At 35.9% G+C, this 27,766-nt stretch overlaps 1 protein-coding gene across 2 annotated transcripts in view; it reads left to right on the plus strand.

Moving 5' to 3' along the window:
* Positions 1–27,766, plus strand: part of SEC24D (SEC24 homolog D, COPII coat complex component) — a 110,735-nt gene that overhangs the window by 35,274 nt on the left and 47,695 nt on the right. For both annotated transcript variants that reach the window (XM_031942222.1, XM_031942223.1), the window contains exons 7-8: positions 2,882–2,993; positions 6,102–6,229. In XM_031942222.1, coding sequence (XP_031798082.1) covers positions 2,882–2,993; positions 6,102–6,229 — 240 coding nt within the window. The remainder of the gene's footprint in view (positions 1–2,881; positions 2,994–6,101; positions 6,230–27,766) is intronic.

Consider the following 27,766-nt stretch of genomic DNA (forward strand, 5'->3'; position numbering starts at 1 on the left):
AATGATCTCCTGGTTCTTCTCCCTTCACTTTGCATCAGTTCATATAGGTCTTGCCATCTTTTTCCTTGAAACATCTCCTCATTTCTTATAGCATATAGTACTCTATCAGACTCATATGCTACAATTTGTTCAGACTTCCCCTCAATTTCCAATTTTTTATCATCACAAAAAGAGTTACTATAAATTTTCATGTGTATAATATAGGTCCTTTACCGTTTTCTTTGCTCTTTGAGATATAGACCTAGTAATACTATTTTAGGGTCAAAGAGTACATACAGTTTTATAACTCTTTAAGTATAGTTCCAAACTATTGTCTAGAAGAATAAGATCACTTCACAACTCCACCAACAATTTATTCTTGTTATTATTTCCTCCAGCATTTGTCATTTCTGATAGGTGTGAGGTAGTACTTCAGAGTTGTTTTGATTTTCCTTTCTCTAATAAATAGTCATTTTTAGCCTTTTATATGCCTCGTTAGCATTTGTTTTTTCTGAAAATGGCTTATTCATATTCTTTAACTATTCATCAATTGAGAAACAGCTCTTATTTTTATAAATTTGACTTAGTTTCCTATATATTTGAGAAATGAGGTCTTTATTAGAGAAATTTGCTATAAACATTTTTGTATTGCTTCATCTATGTTATTTTCTAGCAAATTGTAGTTTCCCTGATTATCTCTTTTAATTAGGTTTCTTTTTGCTTTTCTTTTGTCTGCAATCATAACTGCCACCCTGCCTTTTTTTTTTTTATTTCAGCTGAAGCATAAAAGATTCTGTTCCAGTCTGTTATCTTAACTTTTTATGTAAGTTTCTGCTTCAAGATGTCTCTTGAAAATAATATATTGTTGTTGAATTCTGGCTTCTAATCTATTATGTTATCCACTTTCACTATAGATGAGATTAGCCCATTCACATTTACAATTATAATATTGTATATTTTCCTACTTCTATTTTCTTCTATTTATCCTTTGCTCTCTCTTTTTATCCCCTCCCTTTTCAAAAATCTTTTTTGATACTGAATACTATCTCTCTTGATCCACCCTCCCTTTTATTATTTCCTCTCTACCCCCATAACTCTTATCCCCATCCCCTACTATTTCTCTATTGGGTTAGAGGATTGATGTACACAGCTGAGCTTCCCTCTTTGAACCAATCATCATGAGAATGAAATTCAAGAATTGCCCCCCACCCCCATTTCCTCCTCCACTATAAAAGCTCTTCCTTGCATTTTTATGTGAGAAAAATTATTCCATTCTACCTCTCCTTTTCCCCCTTTTTAGTACATTCTTCTTTCTCATTCCATTTTTTTTTCCTGGTCATCCCTATATAATCAATTCACATTTGTGCCTTCTGTCTATATAGACCCTTTTTAATTACCCTAATAAGGATAAAGTTCTTGCCAGTTACATGTGTCATCTTTTCATATAGGAAAATAAACAATTTAACTTTATTGAGTTCCTTATTATTATTCTTTCACGTTTACCTATTTATAATTTTCTTGTGTCTTACATTTAATGTCAAATTATCTCTAATCTTTTCATCAGGAATGCTTTAAAGTCTGCCATTTCATTAAATATTCATTTTCTTCCAGAAGAATTATACTTAGCTTTACTGTGTAGGTCATTGTTGGTTGGGATCTCAGTTCCTTTGCTTTCCCAAATATATTCCAAGTCCTCTGCTCCTAACATAGAAGCTGCTAAATCTTGTGTGATCCTGACTAGCTCCATGATATTTGAATGATTCCTTTCTGGTTTCTTGTAATATTTTCCCTTTGATCTGGGAGCTCTGGAATTTGACTATAATATTTGTAGGAGTTTTCATTTGGAGATCTTTTCAGGAGGTGATCAGTGGATTCTTCCAATTTCTGTTTTACCCCCTTTTTAAAAATTACTTGAAATATGATGAGTAGACACTTTGTTGGCTTTCAGGTGGTCCAGTTATTCTTAATATATTGCATATATCTATTTCCCAGATCAGCTGTTTTTCCAATGAATTCATTTTCCAATGAAATATTCAAGTTTTCTTCTATATTTCCATTCTTTTAACTTTATCGTTTCTTGACTTTTCATGGAGTCATCAGCTTCTACTTGCTTAATGCTGATTTTTTATTTTTTTATTCCAATTTTTAAGGAATTATTTTCTTCAATGAGTTTTTGTACCTCTTTTTCCATTTGACCAATTCTAATTAAAAAAAAAACATTTTTATCAGGGATTTTTTTGCCCATTTTTCTATTTGGATAATTTTTTTTTTTTTGCTCTTTTCAGCATGTTTTTGCCTCTTTTATCAAGCTATTAATCATGTTTTTTAATTTCCTTGCATTATTCTCATTCCTTTCCCCAATTTTTCTTCTACCACTTTTATCTCTTTAATTCTTTAAAGAATTCTTTTTGGTCTTGGGTTCAAGGAGCATTTTTCTTTGAGGCTTTGCTTGTAGTTTTTTTCACCTTGTTTTATAAGTGTAGGAAATTCTGCATGAAGAAATATGTCTTTATTGAACATGTTTAACCTATATCAGATTTTTTCTGCCTTGGGGGGAAGATACAAGGGAGGGAGGGAGAAAAATTTGAAACACAAAATCTCACAAAAATGAATGTTAAAAAATATTTTTATGTGTATTTGGGAAATAATACTATTGAGAAAAAATATGCCTTTTTTGCAAATTATAGTTTGGCTGGGTACTGAGAGGTTTAGAGATGTGCTTGGAGACACACAAATTGTACATAACAGGAGAATTAAACCAGGTTTTTATCTCTGTGACTACTGGCTTCTAGCCATCAGACCACCTTCCTTTTTCTGGATACAAAAAAAAAAATTACTGAATCTTTTTAAAAGTGAATTAAGAAAATACTTATTTTTTTGGTGTGGGTTTCTCCTTTGTCAGATTCAAGTGATTGAGAATGACAGATCCACCAGAAGTGCTCAAGTCTATGCTACCAACATAAGAGGCCAGGTTCCTCCTCTAGTAACCACAGACTGTATGATCCAAGATCAAGGTATTTCTTTTTATTGCTATTATTTTTGGACTTCTTGGAGTTGGGACAACTTGCTAAAAACAAATACCTTGGAGCCATCATCCGTACTATTGAACCAATTCATGAATGAAACAAAAAATCTTTCTTTCAGCTATGCCAGGAACTGGGGGTGAACATTGGGGTCACAATGCCGAATTCTGCCCTATGATAAATAATGTTAAGCTTAAACTAAATGTAAAGAAATAGTCATTTAGGAAAGCTTTCCAAATCTTACTTCCTTAATTTATAATTTCTCCTTTTTTGATTGATATATTTTCACTTGTGTATTTCCAAAATAAGTTCCCTAGTCATGAAAAACATGGTATAATAATTGTATTTTATATATAACAATTACTAGTAGTATATAATTATCAATATAGCACATGTATAACATATTATATATTATGTTAGTACAATATATAATATGTATAAATAAATAGATATAAAACAATATTATATATAACAGTTAATGGACTGGGAGTCGGAAGACTTTGCCAGATTCACAGTGTCACCTTAAGCAATTGAATAAATTGTTCTGGTTCTCTGTTTTTTGGCTTGTAAATGAGAAGGTAAATGAGTCTCTAAGACCATTTCTTTTAACTACTGATTTGCTATTTGAAATTCTTATTACCTTGGGCTGCATTAAGAAAATTTAGGGTATCACAAATGTGGAAGAGAATGGGGGGAGATAGCCTAACTCACTCTGCCTTATCCAGACCACATATAGAGGATTATATAATTCTAGATAGCACATTTTATGAAAAATATGGATACACTGGAATATAATCAGAGGACAGTGCCCAAGATAGTGAGGGATCCAAGAAGATTTAGAGAGCACAGAAGAGCTATAGTCAAAGATTGAATGGATTGTCTCATAGAAAAGGAGATTAGCTTTCTTCTGCTTGGCCCCATTAGTCAAACTAGACACAGTATGGTAACTCTGATTAGATAGTTTGTAGGAAAATGTTATTTTTAAGGTACAATTTGATACTTTCCCATTTTCTTACATAGAAAAAAAAGCCATTTCTAAATGTGTACTTTAAGGTTATTCTGATACTTCAGTGGGTCTATGATCTTTGGATGTGGAGATGCCCAGCAGAGTCATTGATCACTTTCTTGGCTTATGTTAATCTCCTCTGTTTCTTTCAGTTGGCCCAGTGATCTTTTCTTCCATTTGTTGTACTGAATTCATATTGGTTACAGCCCTCCCTTATCCTCCTCAAACCCATCATTTTTCTTTCTTTAAAAAAAAAAAAACAAATTTTATTTTTATCTCTTGTTTTTGTTACATCATCAAAATTTCCCCCAGTATCCTTATCTTATCCTCTCCTAGGGAGCAGTCCTATATAATAAAGCATATTTCTAAAAATGAAAAAAGAGAAAAAAAACCAGCAAAAAAAAACCCAATTAATAATAATGGGTATAAAGCATCTATAGTACATATAATTTAAATATATAATGGGTTAAGAGTTGTGTATTGTATGCCATGTATAAGTATAATATAAATGCTATATAGTATTTTAAGGTTTACAGAGTGATTTATAAATATTATCTCACATTATTTTCACAATAACCCTGGGAAGTAGAAGCTATTATTAACCCAATATTGCAGATGAGGAGATTGAGATAGACAAAGAATAAATGGCATGTCCAGGGTTACACAACTAGTAAGTAACAGAGACAAGATTTAAACTTAGGTCTCCCTGCATACAGGTCCAGCACTCTATCTACTGTGCCACTTCGCTGCCAAATCAACAAAGTCTGAATATATAAACAGTGATTACACTCATGCAAAGGGATGGAATAGATCGTCATTTGTCTTTCTTTTGCCTTTTAGAGTACTGGATTTGGAGTACCAAAGTCCCACTTTCAGATCCTTCCTTAGACATTAACTAGCTGTGTGACTTCACCTTTCTAGTTCTTAGTTTCCTTGTCTGTCAAATAGGGGACTATTCTTTTTGACCTCAGGGGTTCTTTCTAGACCTAGAATTCTATGATCTGCGGTCTTGAGACCAGTATGTTTTACAAGAACATCATGAGGATAATGATAGGTGTTGATGGTTGATCTTGGGATCATTAAAAGTGCTATGGAATTTCCAAAGTTGATCTGGCCCCTCTTTTCCTCACGTTCTGTGTCTAATTTATAGAATTATGGATTTGGAACTGAAAGAGACCTAATAGACTATCTAGTTCAACTTATTCATTTATAGATTGGAAAAATTAGACCTAAGTAGGTTAAATAATTTTCCAAAGTAACCTAGATAGTACCAGAATCAAAATTTGAACTCAGGTCCCTGGATTTCTCATTGTACTATTCTATACCATTTCCTTCTCTAGATTATTATACAGATGAGAATCTGGAGAAAATAGTCCTAAGTGACTTACTCAAAATCACACACACTCATAGAGATGAATCTTTCTGGTTCCAAGCCAAATTTTCTGTCCACTGTGCCACTTAGCTGCCTTTTGTTTTATATACAGCCTTTAAAAATTATTTATGTATTTTGCTTTGATACATCAGATACTTCCCAGCCAACACTCAGATAAACCTTCCTATAAAATATATCCTCCACAAAAGTTTATTATTAACAGAAATAAAGGATGTGTTCATTAACTATGGCAATGGATATCAATATTGTTATATTCAATCAGAATTACTTTTCCACAATAACTTTATTTGCATTGTTGTAGTTATGCATGACAAGATTCACTCCTTAGAGTAACTAGGTGGTACAGTGGGATAGAGTGCCTGGAAAATTTATCTTCCTGACTTCAAATCTAGCTTCAGATACTTACTAGCTATGTGACTAAGCAAATCACTGTACCTTGTTTGCCTCAGTTTCCTCATCTGAAAAAAATGAGTTGGAAAAGGAAATGCTAAATCATTTTAGTATCTTTGCTAAGAAACCCCAATAGGGTCATGAAAATTCAGACAAGACTGAAAACAATTGAAAAACAATAATATGCACTCTTCATCCAGTTGATTTTTCCCACATGGATGGCTAATTCTATTGTTATTTTTAATGTGTATATTTTAGGATGTATTTTTCTCACTGGGTTTTTTTTAATGAATCTTTATGAATGTTTCAGGGAATGCCAGTCCTCGTTATATCCGGTGTACAACATACTGTTTCCCATCTACTTCAGATATGGCCAAGCAATCTCAACTACCATTAGCTGCCATCATCAAACCATTTGCCATTGTTCCTCCAAATGAGGTAAGAGAATTGGACAGAAACATATGACACCCCTCTGATATACCTCCTGGCCTTAGTTCTTACATCCCATCCTGCTTTGGATATGGGGTTCAAACATCTACATGGTACCCTAGTTATCTAGTTAAATCGCTGTTCAGTAACAAAAAAGGCCCCTAAAAGCAAGATTGGGAGACTTATGTAAACAAACCCTTAACTGACCAAATCATTTTCATTTCTCTCTTTTTTTAATCACCATATATTTGGAGCGATTAAGTAATTTGACATAGAAACTAATTGATCATAGTCTTAATAACATTAATTCATTCTTCTTGCCCCATGTAATTCCAGAATTCCCGTTTATTAGTTATAATACTGCAATAGTGAAGGTGGGGTCTAAAATCTTCTACCTGCTTCTCTTCCCCCTAGATAAAAGTATTCCTTCACTTGGATTTCAAATTCAACCTCCAATTCAATACAATGGACATTTTTTAAGAAGCACCTGCTCAGTAAAGAACATTATGATGATCACTTAAGATCACACCAAGTTTAGATCAGTCAGGAACCCAGAATTTTAACTTAAATTCTATTCTAGAAAAGGGATATGATGGGCACATATAACCATCATGCCTGAGAGGTGGTCCCAGTACCATCATACATCTTATAGGAGACATAAGAGATTTTGATGAGAGGGAGTTGAGAAGATAGAAGAGGAAGAAAACGTTGGAAAGTCTGAATATTGCTGGAGATGCTGAATGTACCCAATGGTGGCATCCCCAATTTACTTCTTCTTGGGTCCAAAGGGGAGGTACCAATAGAGATACTTATTTTAGGAGTACGCTTATCATCATAATCCCTATAGGCTTCAATTTCCCATCTGTAAAATGAATGGATTAGACTAAATGACTTAGAAGTCTAAGATACTTTCTAGAAATGTATGTTGGGTACATACAACTCAACGTACTCCTAAAATAAATACTCCTCAATGTACTCAAAACTAGCAAGGAGATAAATTGGGTTTGCAATTCTCAGTCTCCTTTTTTAGAGGCCATTCTCTATCAAAAAGCCTTCTCTATCCTTAGGCCTACTCTTCTTTGAAGAAAATTTCTGTCAGGAAGATGATTTTTCCTGTAAGTTGGGAATTGCCTATTTAGAGAAAGAATGATCTGTAGAATGCAGTATTATTGCTGGACGGTCTATGGACCCTGCCTCAGCCAAGAGGGTGACAAGAAAGACTTTGAGAAGGGGCCTGACAATGGCACCAAGACAGTTGTACCCAAGGAAATCAGGGAATGTGTGTCCAACGGTCAACTCTGTGACCCACCTAGGTTAAGTAGTTTGTTTTTTTAATGCAGAAAATGAAAGTATTGGAATTATAGGTGTGTTAGAGAAGAAAAGTTCTTAATTAAACATTAGGGAAGCTCAGTTCATATTGCAACTTTGCCATTTATTTCCTATGTGATCTTGGGTAAGTCACGTCTTCTTAAGACCTAATTTCTCTCATTTATCAAAAGGAGTAATTGGAATGGGTGATTATAAGAGTTCCTTCCAGCTCTAAAATCTCATGAATGAATGAATGCATGAATGGGTAAAAAATTATCTTATAAAGCACCTATTATGTAAAAGGGCTGTGCTAATAATCCTATGACTTGACAGGAATCATTATCAACTCGGCTGTCCCTGATCTTGAAAAGCTGCCTAGAGATTTCACTGGGCCCTGATCCAGGGCAAACACTGAAGAGTTGTCGAAGTATTTGGAGTCTCTTCGTGTGAGAAGTCAGGGCTTCTAAGATGGGACAGGTGGTTATTTGTACAGCCTGACAGGAGCCAGTCTGTGTTGTGTATATTTGGAGGTATTTTATTAAGGTGTATTTTTGGCACTATGTCATGAAAACTAAGCAGTCCTTAGTATTGAAAAGAGTTTTTGGATGGTTTTGGTCAGCATATCTAAACTTCACATCTATTTATTGCCAAACACATGCTGATTTTCTTACCCACTATACACGTTTTGAATGAAATTCCTGCTCTATCAATTTATTCTCCAGAGAACAGGCTGTGTGTGTGTGTGTGTGTGTGTGTGTGTGTGTGTGTGTGTGTGTGTTGTGTTTGGCTCTTTTTTTTCCATGGAAACTGAGATACAGAAAAATCTACCTTTCCAAAGCCAACAAGTAGATCTCATTTAAAACATAAGTCTGACTCCACTGAAGAAGAAATGACCAACATTGTGTGCTGTTATATTAATTACATTTCTAGACTTGTAGCTTTAAGCATTTTTAGCAATTCTCAGTCTGAGGTTGCAAATTGGTGTTTTCGACTGACCAAGATTACATTGCATTTGCTTGTTGAATAGGACATTACCTTGAGAAATGGTTTGAGACTGTCTTTGTAGCTTAGACCAAAGGAGGGAATCCCTCTGAGCTTAGTGAGTAGTAGGGCTTGGTCAGAATGATCTAAAATTGAATCGGCTTAAAGAAATCTTACCAGGCATTAGACCCTTCCTTGTAAGATGCATTCTCCCATTTCTCACTACAAGGCAAGAGGAAGCAAGGAGAGGCTTGCTGGAACCCGTGTCTTCTGTCTGTGGGGTTAAATAGAGGCAAGGATGACTCCAGGCTCTTCAGGAACACTCACAGGCTAACAGTGACTGTCAGTCCTGAGCTGGGAATTCATGAACAAAGAAGCATATCTCAGGCTAGTAATGGTGATTCTGAATATCTGTCCATCTTCTCATCTCTAGGGAGACAAGTGAGGGCTATCCCCCACCAGCCACTCAGAATAATTGATACATCCCATTTCATCACTGCAGAATCCATTGGTAGGATAGTTGGTTTGGGGACAAGGCATGAAATGAAATTGCCTCTCAGTGACAGGAATGGCCTGAGCCTGCTTCCTTTTTGATTTTTTTTTAAACTGATAGATGGTGCAGCATGTCTACATGGTTGTTTGTTGCTAAACTTTATATAATGTGTGATTTCAGGTTCAACTTAAAAATAATCTCACTACATGTATATTATATGTAATGTTAGTGTTTCTGCTTTGAATCCTTGATATTGCAATGAAATTGCTACTTTATTAAATGTATTTGATATGCTAGTTGTGTGCAATTTAAACTTGCTTTCTCCTTTTTTTTGGTTGTGCTCTTCCTTTTACAAACCTTTAGAAACAGGTAGTTTCTGAGAATTACTAATCTATGTTTGTATTGCAGATGTACTTAAGGAATATGTAAAATAATCATTTTAACAAAAGAAATACAGATATTTAAAATAAAAAAGCTGCCTATATAAAGGAAGCACCATAAAATAACAAAAACAAAAATAAGAATGCCATTCATGACTAAAGACTATTCCTACATAACACCTATTGATGATTAAATAATTAAGCAGTATCATCAATGTTCTAGGTGTTTTCAAATAGCCAAATGGTTGCTACCCTATAGGCAAACCATCCATAATGGAGTGTGTGTGTGTGTGTGTGTGTGTGTGTCTGTGTGTGTAAAATTACACTACACATATTTCTATTTATCAATTCTTTCTCTGGAGGTGGGTAGAATTTTCTTTCATAGGTTCTTTTTTCTTGAGTATTTGTGATGCTCAGAATAACTTAATCATTCACAGATAGTCTGAACAATATTGCTGTTACCAGATACAATGTTCTCCCAGTTCTATTCATTTCACTCTTTATTCATTCATGCAAATCTTTCCATATTTTTTAAATTAACAAACTCATTATTTCTTACAACACTGTAGTATTTGATTACAATTAAATACCACAATTTGTTCAGCCATTTCCCAACTGATCACATTTATTTAATTTCCAGTTCTTTGCCACCACAAAAAGAGCTGTTATAAATATTTTTAAACATATAGGTTCTTTTCCTTTTTTCCTAATCACCTCAGGAAACAAACCTATAGTGGTGTTTTTAGATATACAAAATTTTATGAATCTTTAGGCGTAATTGTTTATTGTTCTCCAAAATGGTTGGATTAATCCACAGTTCCACCAACAAAGTATTAGTGTCCCAATTTATCAATATTCCTTCCAACATTTGTAATTTTTGCCTTCTCTCATTTTAGCCAAACTGATAGGTGTGAGATGATATACAAAAATTGTTTTAATTTACATTTCTCTATAGTAATTTAGAACATTTTTTCACATGTCTATATATACTTAATTGGGGACTGACTCATATTATAAATTTAACAATGTTTTCTATATATTTAGGATATGAGAAGTTCATCTAAAAATTATCTATTAAACTTCCCCCCCCCAATTTTCTGTTTTCCTTCTGATTTTGGCTACATTGATTTTATTTGTACAAATCCTTTTTAATTTAATGGAATCACAGTTGTCCAATTTAAAGCTCTCAATGCTCTCTATCTCTTATTTATTCATAAATTTTTCTCCCATCCATAAATCTGAGAAGTAATGTGCTCTGTACTTCTAATTTCCTTATGATATCTCCATTTATATTTGGCTATAAATCCATTTTGACCTTATCATGGTAGATGATGTAAGATATTGGTCTATACCTAATTTCTTCCATACTGCTTTCTAGTTTCCCAATAATTTTTTTTTTATCAAATAGTGAATTCTTATCCCCAAAGCTTAAATCTTTACATTTGTCAAACACAAAGTTACTATAATCATTTACTGCTGTGTATTGTATGTCTCCTCTATTCTCCACTTTCTTAAACCCACAAGGGGTCTTGTAACTGAGTGTGTGGGTCATGAAATTATGATTTATAATCAGTAAATGTTTGATTTATATACCTATTTTATATACTTATATACCTAGAGTCACATAAAAATGTCTCTAGTGAAAAGGTGTCAGGAATGCTCTATTTCATTGATTCACCTTTTTATTTCTTGTCCTGTACTCAATAGTTTTCATGATTTCTGCCTTATAAATAAAATTTAAAATCTGGTACTGCTAATTCTCCTTCCTTCCCTTTTTTTTTCTTTCTTGACCTTTTCTTCCAATGAATTTTGCTATCATTTTTTCTGGCTCAATAAAATAAGTTTTTGGTAATTTTATTGAGATAGCATTGAATAAGTAGATTAATTTTGGTAGGATTATTGCTTTTATTATATTGGAACAATGTGCTTGATTAATATAAATGTGTTCTGAGCCAATGGAAAGAGTTCCAATACCAGCAGAATCACATATTCCTAAGAGCCAGTTTGTTGCAGTGAATAGAGTACTAGACTTGTTGTCAAGAAGACTTTAGCTTGAATCCTGCCTCAGACTCTTACTAGTCATATAAGGCTACTTCATCTCTCATAGTCTCAGTTTCCTCCTCAAAAAAATGGGATCATGATAGTAACTTCCTCTAAAGATTGCTAAGAGGGTCAACAGTGATAGTCCACAGCTATATTTTGTTTTATTGTGCTTTACTTTATTGTACTTCACAGATGTTGTGTTTTTGACAAACTGAAGGTTTGTAACCAATCTTGAATCCAGCAAATCTCTCCGTGCCTTTTTTCCAAGAACATGTGCTCACATAGTTCCTCTGCATCACATTTTAATAATTCTAGCAATATTTCTACTTATTCATTATTATTCTATCTGTTTTAGTGATCTGTGATTAGTGATTTTTGATGTTACTTTTGCAATTTTTTTGGTGGCTCCACAAACCTCACCCATGTAAGACTGAACTTAATTGATAAATGTGTGTTACGACTACTCCACCAGCTGGCCATTCCAGTCTCTTTCCCTCTTCTTGGACCTTCCTTTTCCCTGAGACACAACCATGTTGAAATTAGGCCAATTAATAACCCCACAATAGCCTCTAAGTGTTCAAGTGAAAGGAAGAGTCAGCTAATTTGACAAATTCATTGCTATCTTATCTTAAGAAATTGTCACAGCCACCCTAATCTTCAGCAACCACCACCCTGATCAGTCAGTAGCCATTGAGGTAAAAGATTATGACTCGCTTGAAAGCTTAAATGGTTAGCATTTTTAACAAGGTATTTTAAATTAAGGCATGTACATTTTTTAGACATAGCACTATTACACACTACATAGGCTACAATCCTATATAAGCATAATTTTCATATGCATTGAGAAACCAAAAAATTCACAACTCATTTTATTGTGATATTTGCTTTATTGTGGTAGTCTGGAACATAACCCACCATATCTCCAAAGTATGCCTGATCTAAAGCTCTTTACAAACCTTAAAGACTATAAAAATATGAGCTGTTATTATTCTTATTCAATTATTTAACTCAAAATAGCTGTCAGCTGGTAAGAATGAAACTTTTCCTCATGAAAACTATCTAAATTTTTAAAAGAAAATGGCAAGAGGAAGGTGACAGGTTGTCTGTCATCCTTCATAGGGACAATCTTTTTATCAAGTTCTACACATTTTTTCCCGTTAGCACAAAAAGAACAGCTGACCACCACCACCCTTCTTTTTCTTCCTTGAATACCTCCCTTTTTGATTTATGGGCATTCCATTGCCTCTGTAACATTGAGGGCCAGGCGCCCTTGTCTCACCATCCTGCTAGGACCTCCAGATTTGGTCTCTGCTGAGGAGGTTTGTTTAGGGCAGTTTCTATAACATCAGTAGGTGATGGACAGCACCACCTTCTAACTCAGCCTTGTGTTAGCAACAGCTCTGGCAAACAAATGGAGCTCAGTGCCTTGCCACCTGTGTCTGGCCAGCCTGGCTTAGAATGACTGTCCCAGGAGCTAGGGATGTTATCCTTTTTTGTCACTTTGTTTTCTGGTGTTTAATTTTCAAGCTGTTTCTGGAGGTTTAGAAATGGCCCTGCAGCTCCATTTCAAATAATTAGAAATCAAATCTCTATGATTTTCATGTTAGGAAACTAATGTTTTTGCTTTGATGCAACAGCTGAAGAGGTAGTACAGAAATTACATGGAATCCTAGAAAAGTAAGGGCTAACAGAATTTTCTAACTAGGATTTTACCTAATTGAGAAGTAATGTGGTATTCCAGAAGACGGGCTCAAATATGGCTTAAGACTAGTTTGTGACCTTAGATAAGTCACCCTGTCTTTTTGGAGGAAGGGATTATACTCACTTATCAGTTCTCAAAGTGTGGTCTTTGGACTCCTGGGATTCTATGAATCCCTGAGAATCTTTCAGCAAGTCTGTAAGATCAAAGCCATTTTTATCATAATTCAAAAAATTTTTAAACTTCTGATCAGGTAAATATTGATAGATGATCTATATAAACAAAAGCTATAAACAGCTCAAAACAGCTCTTAACATCCCCTGTTAAGGGGATGAGGACCTTAATAATTTTTGAGAATGTAAAGGGCTCCTGAGACCAAAAAATCTCCAGTATTCTGGAGAATCTCTTAGGATCCCATCTAAGTCTGCTTAGAGTGATTTTTAGTTTCTGTTCTCACCAAAGGAAGAGAAATCCTTATTTGGTATAACTGTGTAGTGAGAACATGAAACCTCAGAATTTGGATAGAAACAGGGATTGGACCCATGGTTTTGAAAGCTCCCTGGTAAGGAAATGCCCTCTGCCAAGGCAAATTGATGCCTTTTCTATGACTTAGTCACAGAGAGTTGCCTGGAATGTGTGTCAGTGCAGGATCTGAACCCAAGTAAGAACTCTATCAACTATCCCATCCTGCCTTTCATTCTACCCATGGGGGTGTTCAGGGAAGACTAGCACTTCTGGCATGAGAGCTGCTGAGCCCATTTCAGGGTTGCTCCTCCACCTTTGACATTTACCTGCCATCCACCTCTTACCTGTGGCTCCAAACTATAGCAGGTACAGCAGCCACACTTCAATAAAACCCTCTTGGCAAATGGGCTAAACCAGATTGAGGGTAACCAAAAGGCCTTGAATCTATTGATGAGTTAAGGGGGTGTTTTTCCCAAACACATGAAGACTTCCTCCAGCTGCATGGGTGGATGAGAACAATTTATTCAACAGCCATGAAAGCAGCTGAAGCAGACACTGTGAAACCATTAGAACTCGGTCAGACATCAAAGACCCCAAAGTCATACACTGCATCCCAGGCCATTGCCAGTCATCCTGACTTTTGTCTTGATACCAGAGTTCAGTGATTCTGAAAGAGAGAATGAAGTTACCAATTTTGTGCAATAGTTCATGCAAAAATCAAGACATTACCCATTATATCATTGCTCCTCTTCAGAAAGAAGGATGAACAACAACAGAAAGCAGTAAATATGTTTTTACTTGATTAAATGAAGCAAGGAATCACAGATAGATAGCCTGAGTCCTATTCTGATATTGTCACAGTGTTAAAAACAAACATAAGAAGTCTCCCAACATACTGGCTGGACCCCATATGAAGATATAAGGGAAAAGATAAATAAGTTAGTTACACAAGATGAGAAGGTGGAGATGGCAGGCAAAGTCTCTTGCAAAGAGGCATTGAAGTCTCTGGGCTTCCTCAGTTTCTTCCTTTCTAAAATGAAGGGCAGGGACCCAGTGACACAATTATGTTCACTGTTTTCCAATCACAAACGATCCTCTTGGTGATTGACAGACAGCTCGAGTCTGTTGGACAGCTGGCCAGAGAGAAGCAAGAGTCAAAGAACAATATCAAAGCCACTGGTCCGAAGTTGGATTCAAGCTTATGACCTATCTTCACTGGCACTTATTCCAGATTCCTAGGTGGATGTATGATAGACTTATTTCAGTATTCCCTTTCCCGAGTGTAGAAATTAGAGAGGAACAACTAAGTGGTTCAATGGATAGAGCACTGGCCCAGGAATCAGGAGGACCTGAACTCAAATGTCATTTCAGACACTTGATACTTACTAGCTGTATGACTCTGGACAAGTCACTTAACTCTGATTACCTCACAACAACAATAAAAAGAGATGAATTAGAGACAGAGGTAACCCAATTATTTAGGTCCCTTTTCAGAAGATTCTAATTCAATGTTTCTACTACTCAGTCATAGGGATGACCTTTATTGGGGATGTTAATGTGAGAAAATTACATGGCAAAAATTTAAAAATAGCTTTGTTTTCATTTACACTTTTATTATTGTGTGGCAGGGTTTAAGGATTAACCATGCTTACTTTTAACCAACATGTGGTGGTTCAGCAAGTAGCCTACTATGTGAAACTGTTACTCTTATTTATTCTCAGACTGAGTTTAGGCAAAAACTAGTGGCATTTATTTATTTCATCATTAGCTATAAAAATTGAATTCTCTTCATCATTAATCGGAACCTTATCTTCCTGAATTCAAATCTGATCTCAGACACTTACTACCTTGTAACCCCAAGCAAGTCATTAATCCTATTTGCTACAGTTTCCTCATCTGTCAAATGAGTTGGAGAAAGAAATGGCAAATCATTCCAGAACCTTTGCCAAGAATGCCTCACATGGGGTCATGAAGAGTCAGACACAACTAAAATAATAGAACAACAATCTTCTGGATATAAATAAGTTATGATCTATACAAAATTTTAACAAGGTAACACGTAATAAAACAGACACAATAACAAAGAATGTTAAATTATTTACAATGTTGTGACAAAATAAACTGAGGGAAATCAGAGCGTTATTGGCCTCAAATTCTCATTGAAACCGCAAATGAGTTGCAATTAAGTGATTTACTTAAGTCCAAATGCCTTGTAAATGTCAGAGAATAGGATTTGAACTCAGGTCTTTGAATTCTAGTCTAGCCTTCTCTCCACAACTATCTGAGCTACAGCCACAGATAAAAATTATCCTTTTGCTAAGCCTAATTTTGATTATTCTACTTTTAATAAAAATATTAAAAACAAAACTTGAGAGAAAATATCATAGACATAAAAAAGAATCTTCTCCCCACCCCAAATATTGGTAGAGCTATTTCTGTTCTTTCTGCTATTTCTCCCACTCCCCCCCACCCTGCAATTGCCTCTGTCTCCTCCTGAGATACTGATCTGCCAGGATCCCTTAGAAGCTATACCATGTCCCTGAGGGCTAAGCCTCCTGGTCTGTATCCTATTCTGAAGGTTCCTTCATTGTCATTGCTATGCTCACGTGTAGCAGTGGTGACAAAGACAGACTCCTTTTAGATCCAAGTGACAGACACACAGGGAAATCTCCATCTGTCAGGGAAGGGATTATTCAGTTTTTCTTTTGGTCATATATATCTGCAGCTAAATTTATGGCATATTTCTATTCTCATCCTACAAGATTACACATGTTCATTTTCTAATTCCAAGATCCATTTGGGAAACATTCTAAGTAACAATTTGATTTTTTTAAAGCTTCACAAAGGTTTTCAATGTTCTCAGGACATAACTTTAGGCTGGTTAAGATAAGATGCCATGGCCACTCTGCATGAGAAAATGAATTCCTAGAGATCCAATGAGCAGCCAGGATCAAGATTGGGGATCATAAGAGCAATGGCTACTATATGGATCATTCCTGTTTTTTTATTTCTCCCCTTATATCTCCCACTATAAATGCTTGGATAAGAGTCCAGAGTCTACAAAAGTGTCCTTATTCTTTTGTTCTGAGAGTTGTGGAGTAGAAACAACAATGATTCTGGAATTCAAGGAACTGGGTTCAAAATCTGACATCCATTTATAATGTGATCTTAAACAAGTCACTTCACTTTTGAGGAAACTTCAGTTTTCTATCAGTAAAAAAATGTTTGAGCATGTATCTCCATAATATATACATTAATATATTTATAAATTACACATAACTGTTGTAATCATTGTTTACATTAAGAGTAATATAAAAATAGTAAAAGAATGAGATAAAAAGGATATATTAATTAATGAATATAAATTAAATATATATATGAAATATTATTTTAAAACCCAAGAGGTAATAGGGAATCCTGTAGGGTAGTGATATGATCTGACCTGTGATAAATTTAGTCTGATCACTTTGACAATAAAATAGAGGATACCCTGAAATGGGGAGAAACTTGGGGGCAGAAATACCTACCAGCCACTGTTTCAGTAGTCTAGCCATGAAGTAATGAGAGCATGGTTTGGAGGATGGCAGTGTCAGAAGAGAGTAGGAGGCATATTCAAGAGACATTCTTAAGATAAAAATGATAAGTCTTAACAATAGATCAGATATGTAGAGTGCATGAAGAATTGAGAATGAAAAAGTCTCAAGTCTGTGAGACTGGGCCTGTGCTAAATTATAATAGGGAAGTTGAGAAAAAGGAAAGGTAGTGGAAAAAAGATACTGAGTTCCATTTTGGAGTAGAATCTGGCTAATTGGAGTCTTAAAAACCCTGTCAGAAAAGTTCTGAAAAACATAGGCTCTCAGAAAGTCTGGAAAGGAAAATGCCCTTTTAGAGGAGTGATGCTCCCCAGGTTGAAGAGACCTTTGGAGCAGCCCATTGGAGAAATCCAGGGATTTGGAGCGATAGCGCTCTCACAGCAGACACAAGGCAGAGCTTTGTCTGTGCTTTGTCTCTTCTTTGTCTTTTCAGACAATGGTGAGCTTTGGAAAAGGGACTAGCTAAGGCAGGAAAGTGCCAGAAATAATTCTATCTTGCGAGTTAGGGAACCTGGATCCAAACTCTGCATGTGCCATTCATTCTCTGTGGCATGAGGCAAGGCAAGCAACGTCTTTGAATTTCTGTTTCTTCCCCTATAAACTGAGGGAGGTGTACCAGACTAGAGGAGTCTGATTGGAGGAAGCTACCTTCTCTTGTGGCCACAAAACTCCAGTATGCTGCCCAAACCACATTACAATGTAATTGACAATTTTTAAAAAATTAAAGTATAATTGAACAGAAGTAACATTAATATGTGGTTTTCTAAGTCATTATGCACATACACAGATCTTTTCGTACTTGAGTTTGATACCACTACTTGAGATAGCCTCTCAAATGCCCTGCACTCAAAAACTATCATTTTACAATCATGTGATCTCCAAATTTCTTATAGCTCTAGTAACCTATGAATTAAAACCATGATAAATATGGACAAATGTGTGTAGAAAGGACATCACCATTCTTGTACCATGAAGTTCATCATGATCAGGAGTGGAACATGAGAGAGATGCATCTAGAATTAGGATGACAACCACAGGGATCTTTTGGGAGGGTTTTCCCATTAGGGGCATCATATCCTAATGCAATGCTATTATTCCCAGCCCACATCTATCTTGTGGGTCATAATCTGACTCAGTCATTTCCCTTCATTCATTTCTTTACATTTGGGAGGATGAAATTAAGAAGACAAGCCAAGAATTGAATAGATGTTCTGCTATTGGGATAACTCCAGCAGGAATAATTCTCATAATTTATTCTCCTGCATGTACTCTATGGTCCAGAGACACTAACTTTTCCTGCTATCAGGCACATCAGATAGTCTATCTCCTTACTTTGCATTTTCACTAGCAGCTGCCCCCCTTGCCTGGAATGTTTTCTCTCCTTATTTCTGCCCTCTGGTTTCCATGGCTTCTCTCAACCCTTAGCTAAAATCTGACTTGTAGCAAGGAGCCTTTTTGCATCCCCCTAATGCTATGGTGCCTCCTCTCTATTGATTAATTCCAGTTTATACTATCTGTAGTTTCTCTGTTCATAATTGTTTGCATTTGTTTCCCTCCCCCATTCTAGACTGTGAGCTTCTTAAGCAGGGACTGTCTCTTGCCTTTCTTTTAACCCTAGCACTCAGCACAATGCTGGGACATAGTAGGTGTCTAATAAGTGCTTGTTGACTAACATCCCAAGTAATCAAAGACTTCCACTGTTAATGTCTTGCTTTATGATGTATTTCCTGAGCTTTTCCCCTGAGTACTATTCCTATGCAGATGGTCAGGGGCATACCCTAAGGACATCATTTCTGAATGTTCATCTCTTCATTTTTTTTACATTCTCTGTTGTGCTTTTTCCTCCCTTAGGTTCTAGGATTTCCTGGCATGAGTATAGCATCTTAATCTATAGTGTTCCTCTGCCCTCTACCTTACCTCCACCCTCTTTTTTTTTTTTACCAACTCTGCTTCTTTGATGTCTGTTCTTTTTAGGTATTCAGTTTTGTTTTTTTGTTTTTTTTAAGTATATACTCAGAGCAACATCAGCATTACAGGTCCCATTTCACTAAGTCAGTTTCAGTGACAATTTTAAGTTTGAGTTCTCCTCCTTTATATTTGCATCTCCTGTTTTTCTTATTATTCTTTGTCTGTTAGAAACATCTGTGGATCAGACTTTTATTGCTGGCTCTTTTCTTGAATTTCAAATAAAAAATAGGATTCATTCAAAATTATGGGGTAGTTTGCTAGTTATTTTTGTGACTCGTCTTTCCATATTTCTGAATGGAGAGAGGAAGAGAAACAGTACTTCTTTGTCCTTCAGAGAAGTAAGTTTTGGTTGGAAATTACTATTATTTTTTTAAAATCTTAAAAATTCAGGTTGACAGATCTCAGAACTCTTGTCTATCTAATGTAGATAAATGGAAGTGATAGCCACTGGTTTGCCACAAACCCTTAAATCAAAAATTACTCTTACTCTTTTGAAATTCAAATTTATACTTCACTGGAGACAGAAATTATTTGTATCTATAAACTATCATAGATTATAAAGGCTATAAAATTATTTGACTGATTTTTAAAATGTATTTATATATACATATTTATATGTTGATTTATTTACATTCATACCTACATAGTTATTTGTATATTGTTTATATATATATATATAATATATACTTATTTATAAATCTTATTCCCCCATGTCCTATCTCCTCCAGAGAGCTATCCCTTACAACAAAGCATTTTTTAAAAAGGAAAAAAAAGCAGCAAAACTGGTTAACGCAGCAAAATATCTGACATTGTATATAATGTTCCACACCTGTGCTCCATGACCCTGTCAAAGGGGTAGGAGAGGAGGGGGATCTTCTTATGTGACTAATTTTTTTAACAGACATAGAAGAATGCCTGTATCTAAATGAATATTGACCTTCCACATGGAGTATCTTGTTCCAACAATGTCAACATTGCTCAAATATTTTTGGAATGTCTTCTTTGAAATTGCCTTTAGGACCAAGTTTCAAGTCACACAAGAATACCAGTGTCATTATTTTATAATTATAATACTATTTTATGAAAACCTTTATTCCTCAGTGTGAATACTCCCTATATTTGACGACTTGCTTCTGAATTCATTTGTTTCTCCTTCCTCCCCCCCCTCAAAAAAAAAAGAAATCCAAATTCTAGGGATGAAGATTTGCTACCATTAAAGATATTCAAAAAAAGAATAAGGAAGAAGAAATATCTGGCTCCAAGTCTTAAGGGACAACATGAGGAAGAGAGAATATATTTGTTCTGTTTTGTTCCAGAGCACAAAATGAAGGCCAAGTGTTTGGAAATTTTGGAATTTAGTTCAAGATAGAATTCTTCATTAAAAGAATTTATAGTGCTTAGTCCTGAAATAAATAAATAAAAAGGACTCATGTGGGGAAATAGGCTCACATAAGGACTTAGTCGTGGGGTAGAAGGCAAATTTCCACATAGGAGAAATAAGTCATCGGATGAGAATGCCAGGAGATAGAAACACAGCAGATGGTAAGATCTGGAGGAACTTAGGAAATAGTTGAAGGACAAATGATTAGGCCAGTTAACATAGAATTGTTGACTGCCGACTCATCTAAGCTCTGTGGACAGTCAAACAGCCAGAGTGAAGGGGTAGGAGAAGAGGACAGGATGTCATCCCTTGCTAGGATTGTAACCCTGCAGTAAGGGATTTTACCCATTTAGAATGGATTCTAAAAGACCATATGATAGAAAGTTATCAGTAGTGATAGTTCTTCCTGTTGCCTAACCAATACTTAAATGTTCATAAAAGATATCATCAAAGATATTTATGACTGGAAGAGATGCTGTCTTGTTTTTGTATGAAAATGGAGTAATAATAAGTAGGTGTGTACTGCTCAGAAAGTAATAAAAAAGGAGATAGTATGGTCTCTATGGCTCTGTGAAAATAACCAGATAGAAATCACAAAGGAAAAGGAGGAATTTAAAAATGTGGGAGTGATGTGCTCCCATGGAAAGAATGCCCACAGCAGTGGGGTCCCTGATCTTCCAAAGCTCTAAGAAAGTACTTTTTGTCAAAGAATTCATTTTGAGGAGGGCTTTTGTAGATGATGTCTTCCAGATAGAGAGATAGATGGACTAGAGATACCAATCAGTTCTTAATCCTGAATAATCAAGGAGGATTTAGCTCCTATTCTATTACTTGTTTTACCTTTCCTCTATCCCATATTTAGAGTCAAAAGATGTCCTGCTATTTTCTGAGAAAGCCAAGTTTACTATCTATTCCCCAGTAACATCTCTAAAAGTTCTCTTTCAATGATTTTCATTCAATTTCTCTGGACCACTAGCCATTATATAAGTATGGACTTAGGATTTTATCAACATAGAAGTTCTCTCCAATGGTCAACAGTTATATAATATCACTAAGTAAATTTTAGTATTGGGGGAGGGAGGGAAAGGATGTTATTTCAGCACAAAACTTGGGGTCATTAAAAACACTGCATGGTTTCCCAGGTATAATTCACTTTGCTCTCTCTTCAATGCTGGGTCCAAGTCTTGGGGCTGGGTCATTTTCTGCATCTGTCCAAGATAGTGATCAAGTTACTTTCCACTGTGATTTCAGTGACATAAGACCCTCTTACCAAAGACTTCTAGTTATTGAAACACAATCTCCATGGAAACCAACATGAACTGAATAAGAAAAAAATCTCCAGGTTTATGATGCAATGTGGGGAGATGTTTCTCATCCCCAACGTTGCTGCATATACTACCTCACTTGAACAGTTTCAGACTTTTCTTACAGCTGCTCCAAGAATGAAAATATGTTTCTTACCTTTAAAAGTACTCCCATCATCTGGAAGATTGTGTCAGCAAAAAATTGAAAATCAAATCCAACCAGTCAATTATTATTTTAAAATTATTACCAATTAGTGATGCTAGTGTCATGAATCTGGCCTGCTGTGCTTGTCAGTTAATATATCAGGGAGCTTTGTGACCCACATTGGGCTTGGGATTCCCTTTTAGCACTCAGTTCTGAGGCCCTTCTACTCCAGGCTCTGTCCAAACTGAGTCTCCTTCAGCAGCCATTCAGCTCCCAGAAATCCCTCATGGAAGCACCAAAAGGCCACAGTGAAGTTTGTTTGAAAGATTTTGGCCCGCTTTCTCATAGAACACTACTAACATGATTCTTTTTTCCTCATGTTTGGAGGATGACTTGTCTGGTGGGATTCTTTGCATGAAGATCTCCTGGAGGGCATGGGGTGCTTGCATTTTTTTTCTTTATGCTCCAGATCCCTACCACAGCACCTTGATCATATAGTAAAGACTTAATAAATGCTTGTTTGATTGCTTTAAGTTGCACAGATTCTTTCTGAAGAGAAGGGATGAAGACACTAGAGTTCATAAAGATAGAGGAGATCTCAGTTTGACCCTTAAGAAACCAAATCAGTGGGAAAAAACTTATTTTTGTGGTTTTAGAATTTTGGAAAATAGTTTAATTTACAAGGGTTGTGACCCTAGGCTAATCAATGCATCACTTTGACTCTCAGTTTGCTCATTTGTACAGTGCAGATAATGGTATTTTTATTTCCTACCTCTTCAGAGCCTTATAATAAAGACAATGCTTTATAAATCTTAAAGCTTAAAAAAGAAATTAGTTATGAAGACAAGAAAGAGAAAACACCTCATTTTCTTCACAGAAACATGGAGAAATGTATAGGGTTATAAACCAACTCTTGTCATCCATACTGTTTTTGCAGATGATAAAAAAAAAATTCTTTCTTGACACTAGTCATAAAGTCCTCTCCCAATGAGTTTTCCTCTGTGAAGAAGTAACATGCTTTACATTTTCTTTGCTTGGTGCTAAAAAATAGAAAAAATGTCAGTTTCTTCATATTTCACAAAGAGCAGCAATTCGGGTTCAGGGCTGGATGCTCCTTCTATCAATCAGTTCATTTCAATACAGTTCCAACTAGAGTAGGATCCTAGAAGATAGAGGGAGAAAATAACCATGCACAAAACATAGTTAAACATTTACAATTCAAATGTTTATAAGTCAAGGATAATCTATACCCTGAGATATACTCACTATGTATATTTCCATAATCTTTCAAAACCAGTGTTTATGTGCTATGTGCTAGTCCCAAATATGGTGAAATTTATTGCTTTATTAAAAAAAAATAGCTTCAGCATTACATGATGCTGTTGACCCCAACATTGTTTGCCAGTTTGGGATTTTTTAACCTCTTAGAGCAACCTCCCAGATCTAAATGTTTATTCATTACTTACAGACCTCACCATAGACACTAGAAGAGATCATGGCTTCATGAGGGAAAAAAAAAAGATTTTTTTTCTTTTTCTGTGAATGATTTGAATGTGACCAATGTTCTTCACTTAAATTAGGAGACACCACTAAAAGTTGGAAAGCCTGGGTTCCAGGTCTAGTTTGGTCACTAAATAAGATTGATTTTGGCTTTGCTTTCTGGGCCTAAATTTCCTCACCTGTAAAATGATTGCTCTTCTCCCAGTCTAAGTCCTCTGATTCTCTATTAGTAGGAGTCACTTCTGAAAATGTCGAGTCATTTTGTTTCTTTGAGTCCCTCTTGCCACAGTTGCTGTAGTAACCTTCCCAAGACATGGATCTGATTGTGTCACTCCCCACCTCCAGAAGCTTTAATGACTCTATATGTCCTGGTGGATAAAATTAAAATTTTTCTATTTGGAATTTAAAGTCCTTCACCAGCTGGCTCCCACCTATTCCTCCATGATGACTTGCCACCGTTCTATCAGTCATGTCCAACTCTACATGATCCCTAAACACTGTCCATAGGGTTTTCTTTACGAAAATCCTGGAGTAATTTGACATTTTCTTCTCCAATTTGGCCCCATTTTACAAATGAGGAACTGAAGCAAATAGGGATTAAGTAACTTGTCGAAGGTCACATAGCTATTAAGTGTCTAAATCTGGATTTAAACTCAGGTCTACTTGTCCCCAGACCCACTATAGTGCCACCTAGCTGCCCCTGACTAGCCATTACTCCCCATCACACAAGTATATATTCCTACCAAATTGTTTTTCTTGCTATTCATGGTACAGTGGAAAGAACACTTGCTCTAAAGTCACAGGAATGTGTTCAAACTTCACATCTGACATTTACTCGCTCTATAACCTTGAGCAAGTGACTTAATCACTCTGAATCTTTTTCTGTATCCTTGAAATAAGAGCAATGGACTTGCTGAACACTGAGATTCATTCTGGCTATGATTCTGTGACATCATCTCTTATCTCCATACCTTTATCCAGGCTAAGCTCCATACCTGGTAAACTCTTACTCCATACTTCTGCCTGGCATATAGAAAGCACCTGTTGTTTGTTGATTCCTGGAATCTTTAGTTCTAAACACAAATCATTGGTGAGGATTTAGATGGCAAGTTCCCAGTCAGATTGGCAAATTGTCGAAGGTATGAGTCAGAAAGCCTTTTCTAAATCTTTATTCTGTTATTTAAAATATTTTATCCCACTCAAGTTCATGTCATCTGTAAATTTTATAAGTACATCTATTTTCCCTCCATCTGAATCATTGATCGAAATGCAGTATAACAATGAGCTAAGTACAGATTCCCAGGGCACCCCTAGAGACCTTCCTCTTATTTGGCCAATGATTTCAATATACCACCTTTAAGATCCTCCCTTTCCGTGTGTGATTTCCCCAGTCTACTTTGAAACATTCTCATCTATTATTTAATCATTCTTATCTTGGACCCATTTCTGTCTCCTTTAAATTCTGGTGATGCTCATGGATTCCTGTATGGGAATATTAGGTTAAAAAAAGAAGCATCTCATCCCAACCCAGTTCCTGAGATGTCTTTATTATATTTTATGTGATCGCAATGATCAAAGCTCAGGTACCACAGAAAAAGAGTCACCTCGCTATGGGTCACAAGGTTTTTGAAACAGCCCTCAAGGCTGAATTTCACCTTTCTACTTTAAAATTGTTTGAATTGTTGTATTTGAAGATTGTTCAGGACCACATGGTGCTTTTTAGTGGCATTTGGAGGACTTTTTAATGTAGCAAAGTACATATCTCTCTTCTGGCCTCATTTTAGAATCAGAATAAAAGCAAATCTTTCTTCTCTTTCATTTCTAAGAATGTTGAGACTCTGAAAGCCAAAGTTGCAAAGTTTCTGCCAACTAACTTCCAAGTTAATATTTTCAACTTGTCAGAATTGGTTCACATAGTTTAGAGGCAGAGTTTAGGATGATTCAGTTATTTTACAGTTGAGGGAGCCAAGACCTAGAGACAATACTAGGTCTCAAAGCTGAAAGGACCTACAGGTCAGCTTGACCAAGATGCCCAATAAATGCTCATCTGGACTTTGGTTTAAAAAAATGCAATGGGAAAGAAAACACCATCTTTTCAGATAGCTCCTTCTAACTTTCTCAAATCCAGTTCTTTTTAAAGTGCCCCAGGCAACCTTGCTAGAATTGTATTCCTGCTTGGTATTCGAATTACTCCCTCCCTTTTTTAGTTATAGCAAAACCTCTGAGGTTAGATGATTAGAGCCAGAACAAGAATCCTCTGAATATGGTAGCACAATAGGATCCCAGTTATCCCATCTACATCAATATTTTCTATTCATGGTTTCGAGATACCACATGTTGGCAATAAGAAATTAAATGGGAATTTTTGGAGAGTTTTTTGGAAGCCGCAGATGATATATACATATCATGTATATGGCACCTCATTAGGAAAAGGCTGTGTGGGTCTGTTCTAAGAGGATTTTCCTCATTTGGGAGTTCCCTATAGCAAAGAAATCACAAGCCCAGTCCCGCCCCACTCCAACCCCCCTCCCTCTATGCCCTGTTGCACTATAGACCTAAAATAGTCTTTAAATTTCAATTTTTTTTCTTTCCTTCTCTTATTTTGCTTCCATTCAAATGTATAATATATAGATATAGACATAGACATAGATATAGATTGATTTAAAGATGGGGATGGTTCTAATGGATGAGAGTGAATAAAAGCCTGATAAAACGGGAATACAACAGAACAAGAACTTAAGTTTCTTTAGATAATAGCATCCAGCCGGCCAGCAGGATTGCTATCCCTGGTGACATAGTGCCCCCTAGAGGAACCCTGCTGTAAATGTCATCTTCTTGGCTCGGCTCTCTGCAAGTCTGAGTGCAGAGAATTTTTTTTTTAATTAAACTTTTTATTTTCAAAACATATGCATAGGTAATTTGACAACATCGACCCTTGCATAGCCTTGTGTTTCAGATTTTTTTCCTCCTTCCCCTACCCCCCAGATAGCAAGCAATTCAATATATGTTAAACATGTTAAAATAGATATTAAATCCAATCTGTATAAACATATTTATACAATTCTCTTACTGCACAAGAAAAATCAGATAAAAAAGTAAATGAGTAAGAAAACAAAATGCAAGTGAACAACAAAAAGAGCGAGAATTTTAGGTTGTCCACACTCAGTTCCCACAGTCCTCTCTCTGGGTGTAGATGATGAGAATCTTTTCTGAATGCCTTTCCTCATTTAATACAAATCGTGCTCCGGATTCACCAATTTTCCAGAAACATTTAAGGACCTGTTCTATGTAGAACTTGATGCTGGACACTAGAGGAAGACGCATATGTTCCCTTACCTCCCCCCACAAGAGGGTTTATAGTCATTTAGGAGGAATAAGACACAAACCCAGATTGTGTAATACCCACCACTTTATGAAAAGGGCCTTGGAGGATATGTGGGACAGGAGGCATGGGACAAACAACCCTGTAAGTTAGGTGCTATTATTTCTATATTACAAATGATGAAAACTGAGGCAGAAAGCAGAAAAGTGGTTTGGTCACAGTCACATAGCTAGTGTCTTATGAAGAATTTAAACTCATTTCTTTGTCTGATTAAGAATTTAAACTCAGGACTTTGTGTCTATCTCATTTGAATGTAAGCTCCATGAGGGCAGGCCTACTTATGTTTTTATAACTTCAAAACTTAGCACCTTGCTTATCCCATATTAAGAACTCTAACTTACACGAACTGATGCTGAGTGAAACGAGCAGGGCCAGGAGATCATTATATACTTCAACAACAATACTATATGATGATCATTTCTGATGGACGTGGCCATCTCAGCAATGAGATCAACCAAATCATTTCCAATGGAGCAGTAATGAACTGAACCAGCTACGCCCAGCGAAAGAACTCTGGGAGATGACTAAGAACCATTACATTGAATTCCCAATCCATCTATTTTTGCCCACCTGCATTTTGGATTTCCTTCACAAGCTAATTGTACACTATTTCAAAGTCCGATTCTTTTTGTACAGCAAAAAACCAGTTTGGTCATGTATACTTATTGAGTATCTAATTTATACTTTAATATATTTAACATCTACTGGTCATCCTGCCATCTGGGGGAGGGGGTGGGGAAAGGAGGGGAAAAATTGGAACAAGAGGTTTGGCAATTGTCAATGCTGTAAAATTACCTATACATATAACTTGTAAATAAAAGGCTATTAAAAAAAAGAACTCTAGAGGGGCAGCTAGGTGGTGCAGTGGATGGAGCACCAGCCCTGAAGTCAGGAGGACCTGAGT

This window comes from Sarcophilus harrisii, chromosome 6, assembly GCF_902635505.1.
Source record: "Sarcophilus harrisii chromosome 6, mSarHar1.11, whole genome shotgun sequence".
Taxonomy (NCBI): domain Eukaryota; kingdom Metazoa; phylum Chordata; class Mammalia; order Dasyuromorphia; family Dasyuridae; genus Sarcophilus; species Sarcophilus harrisii.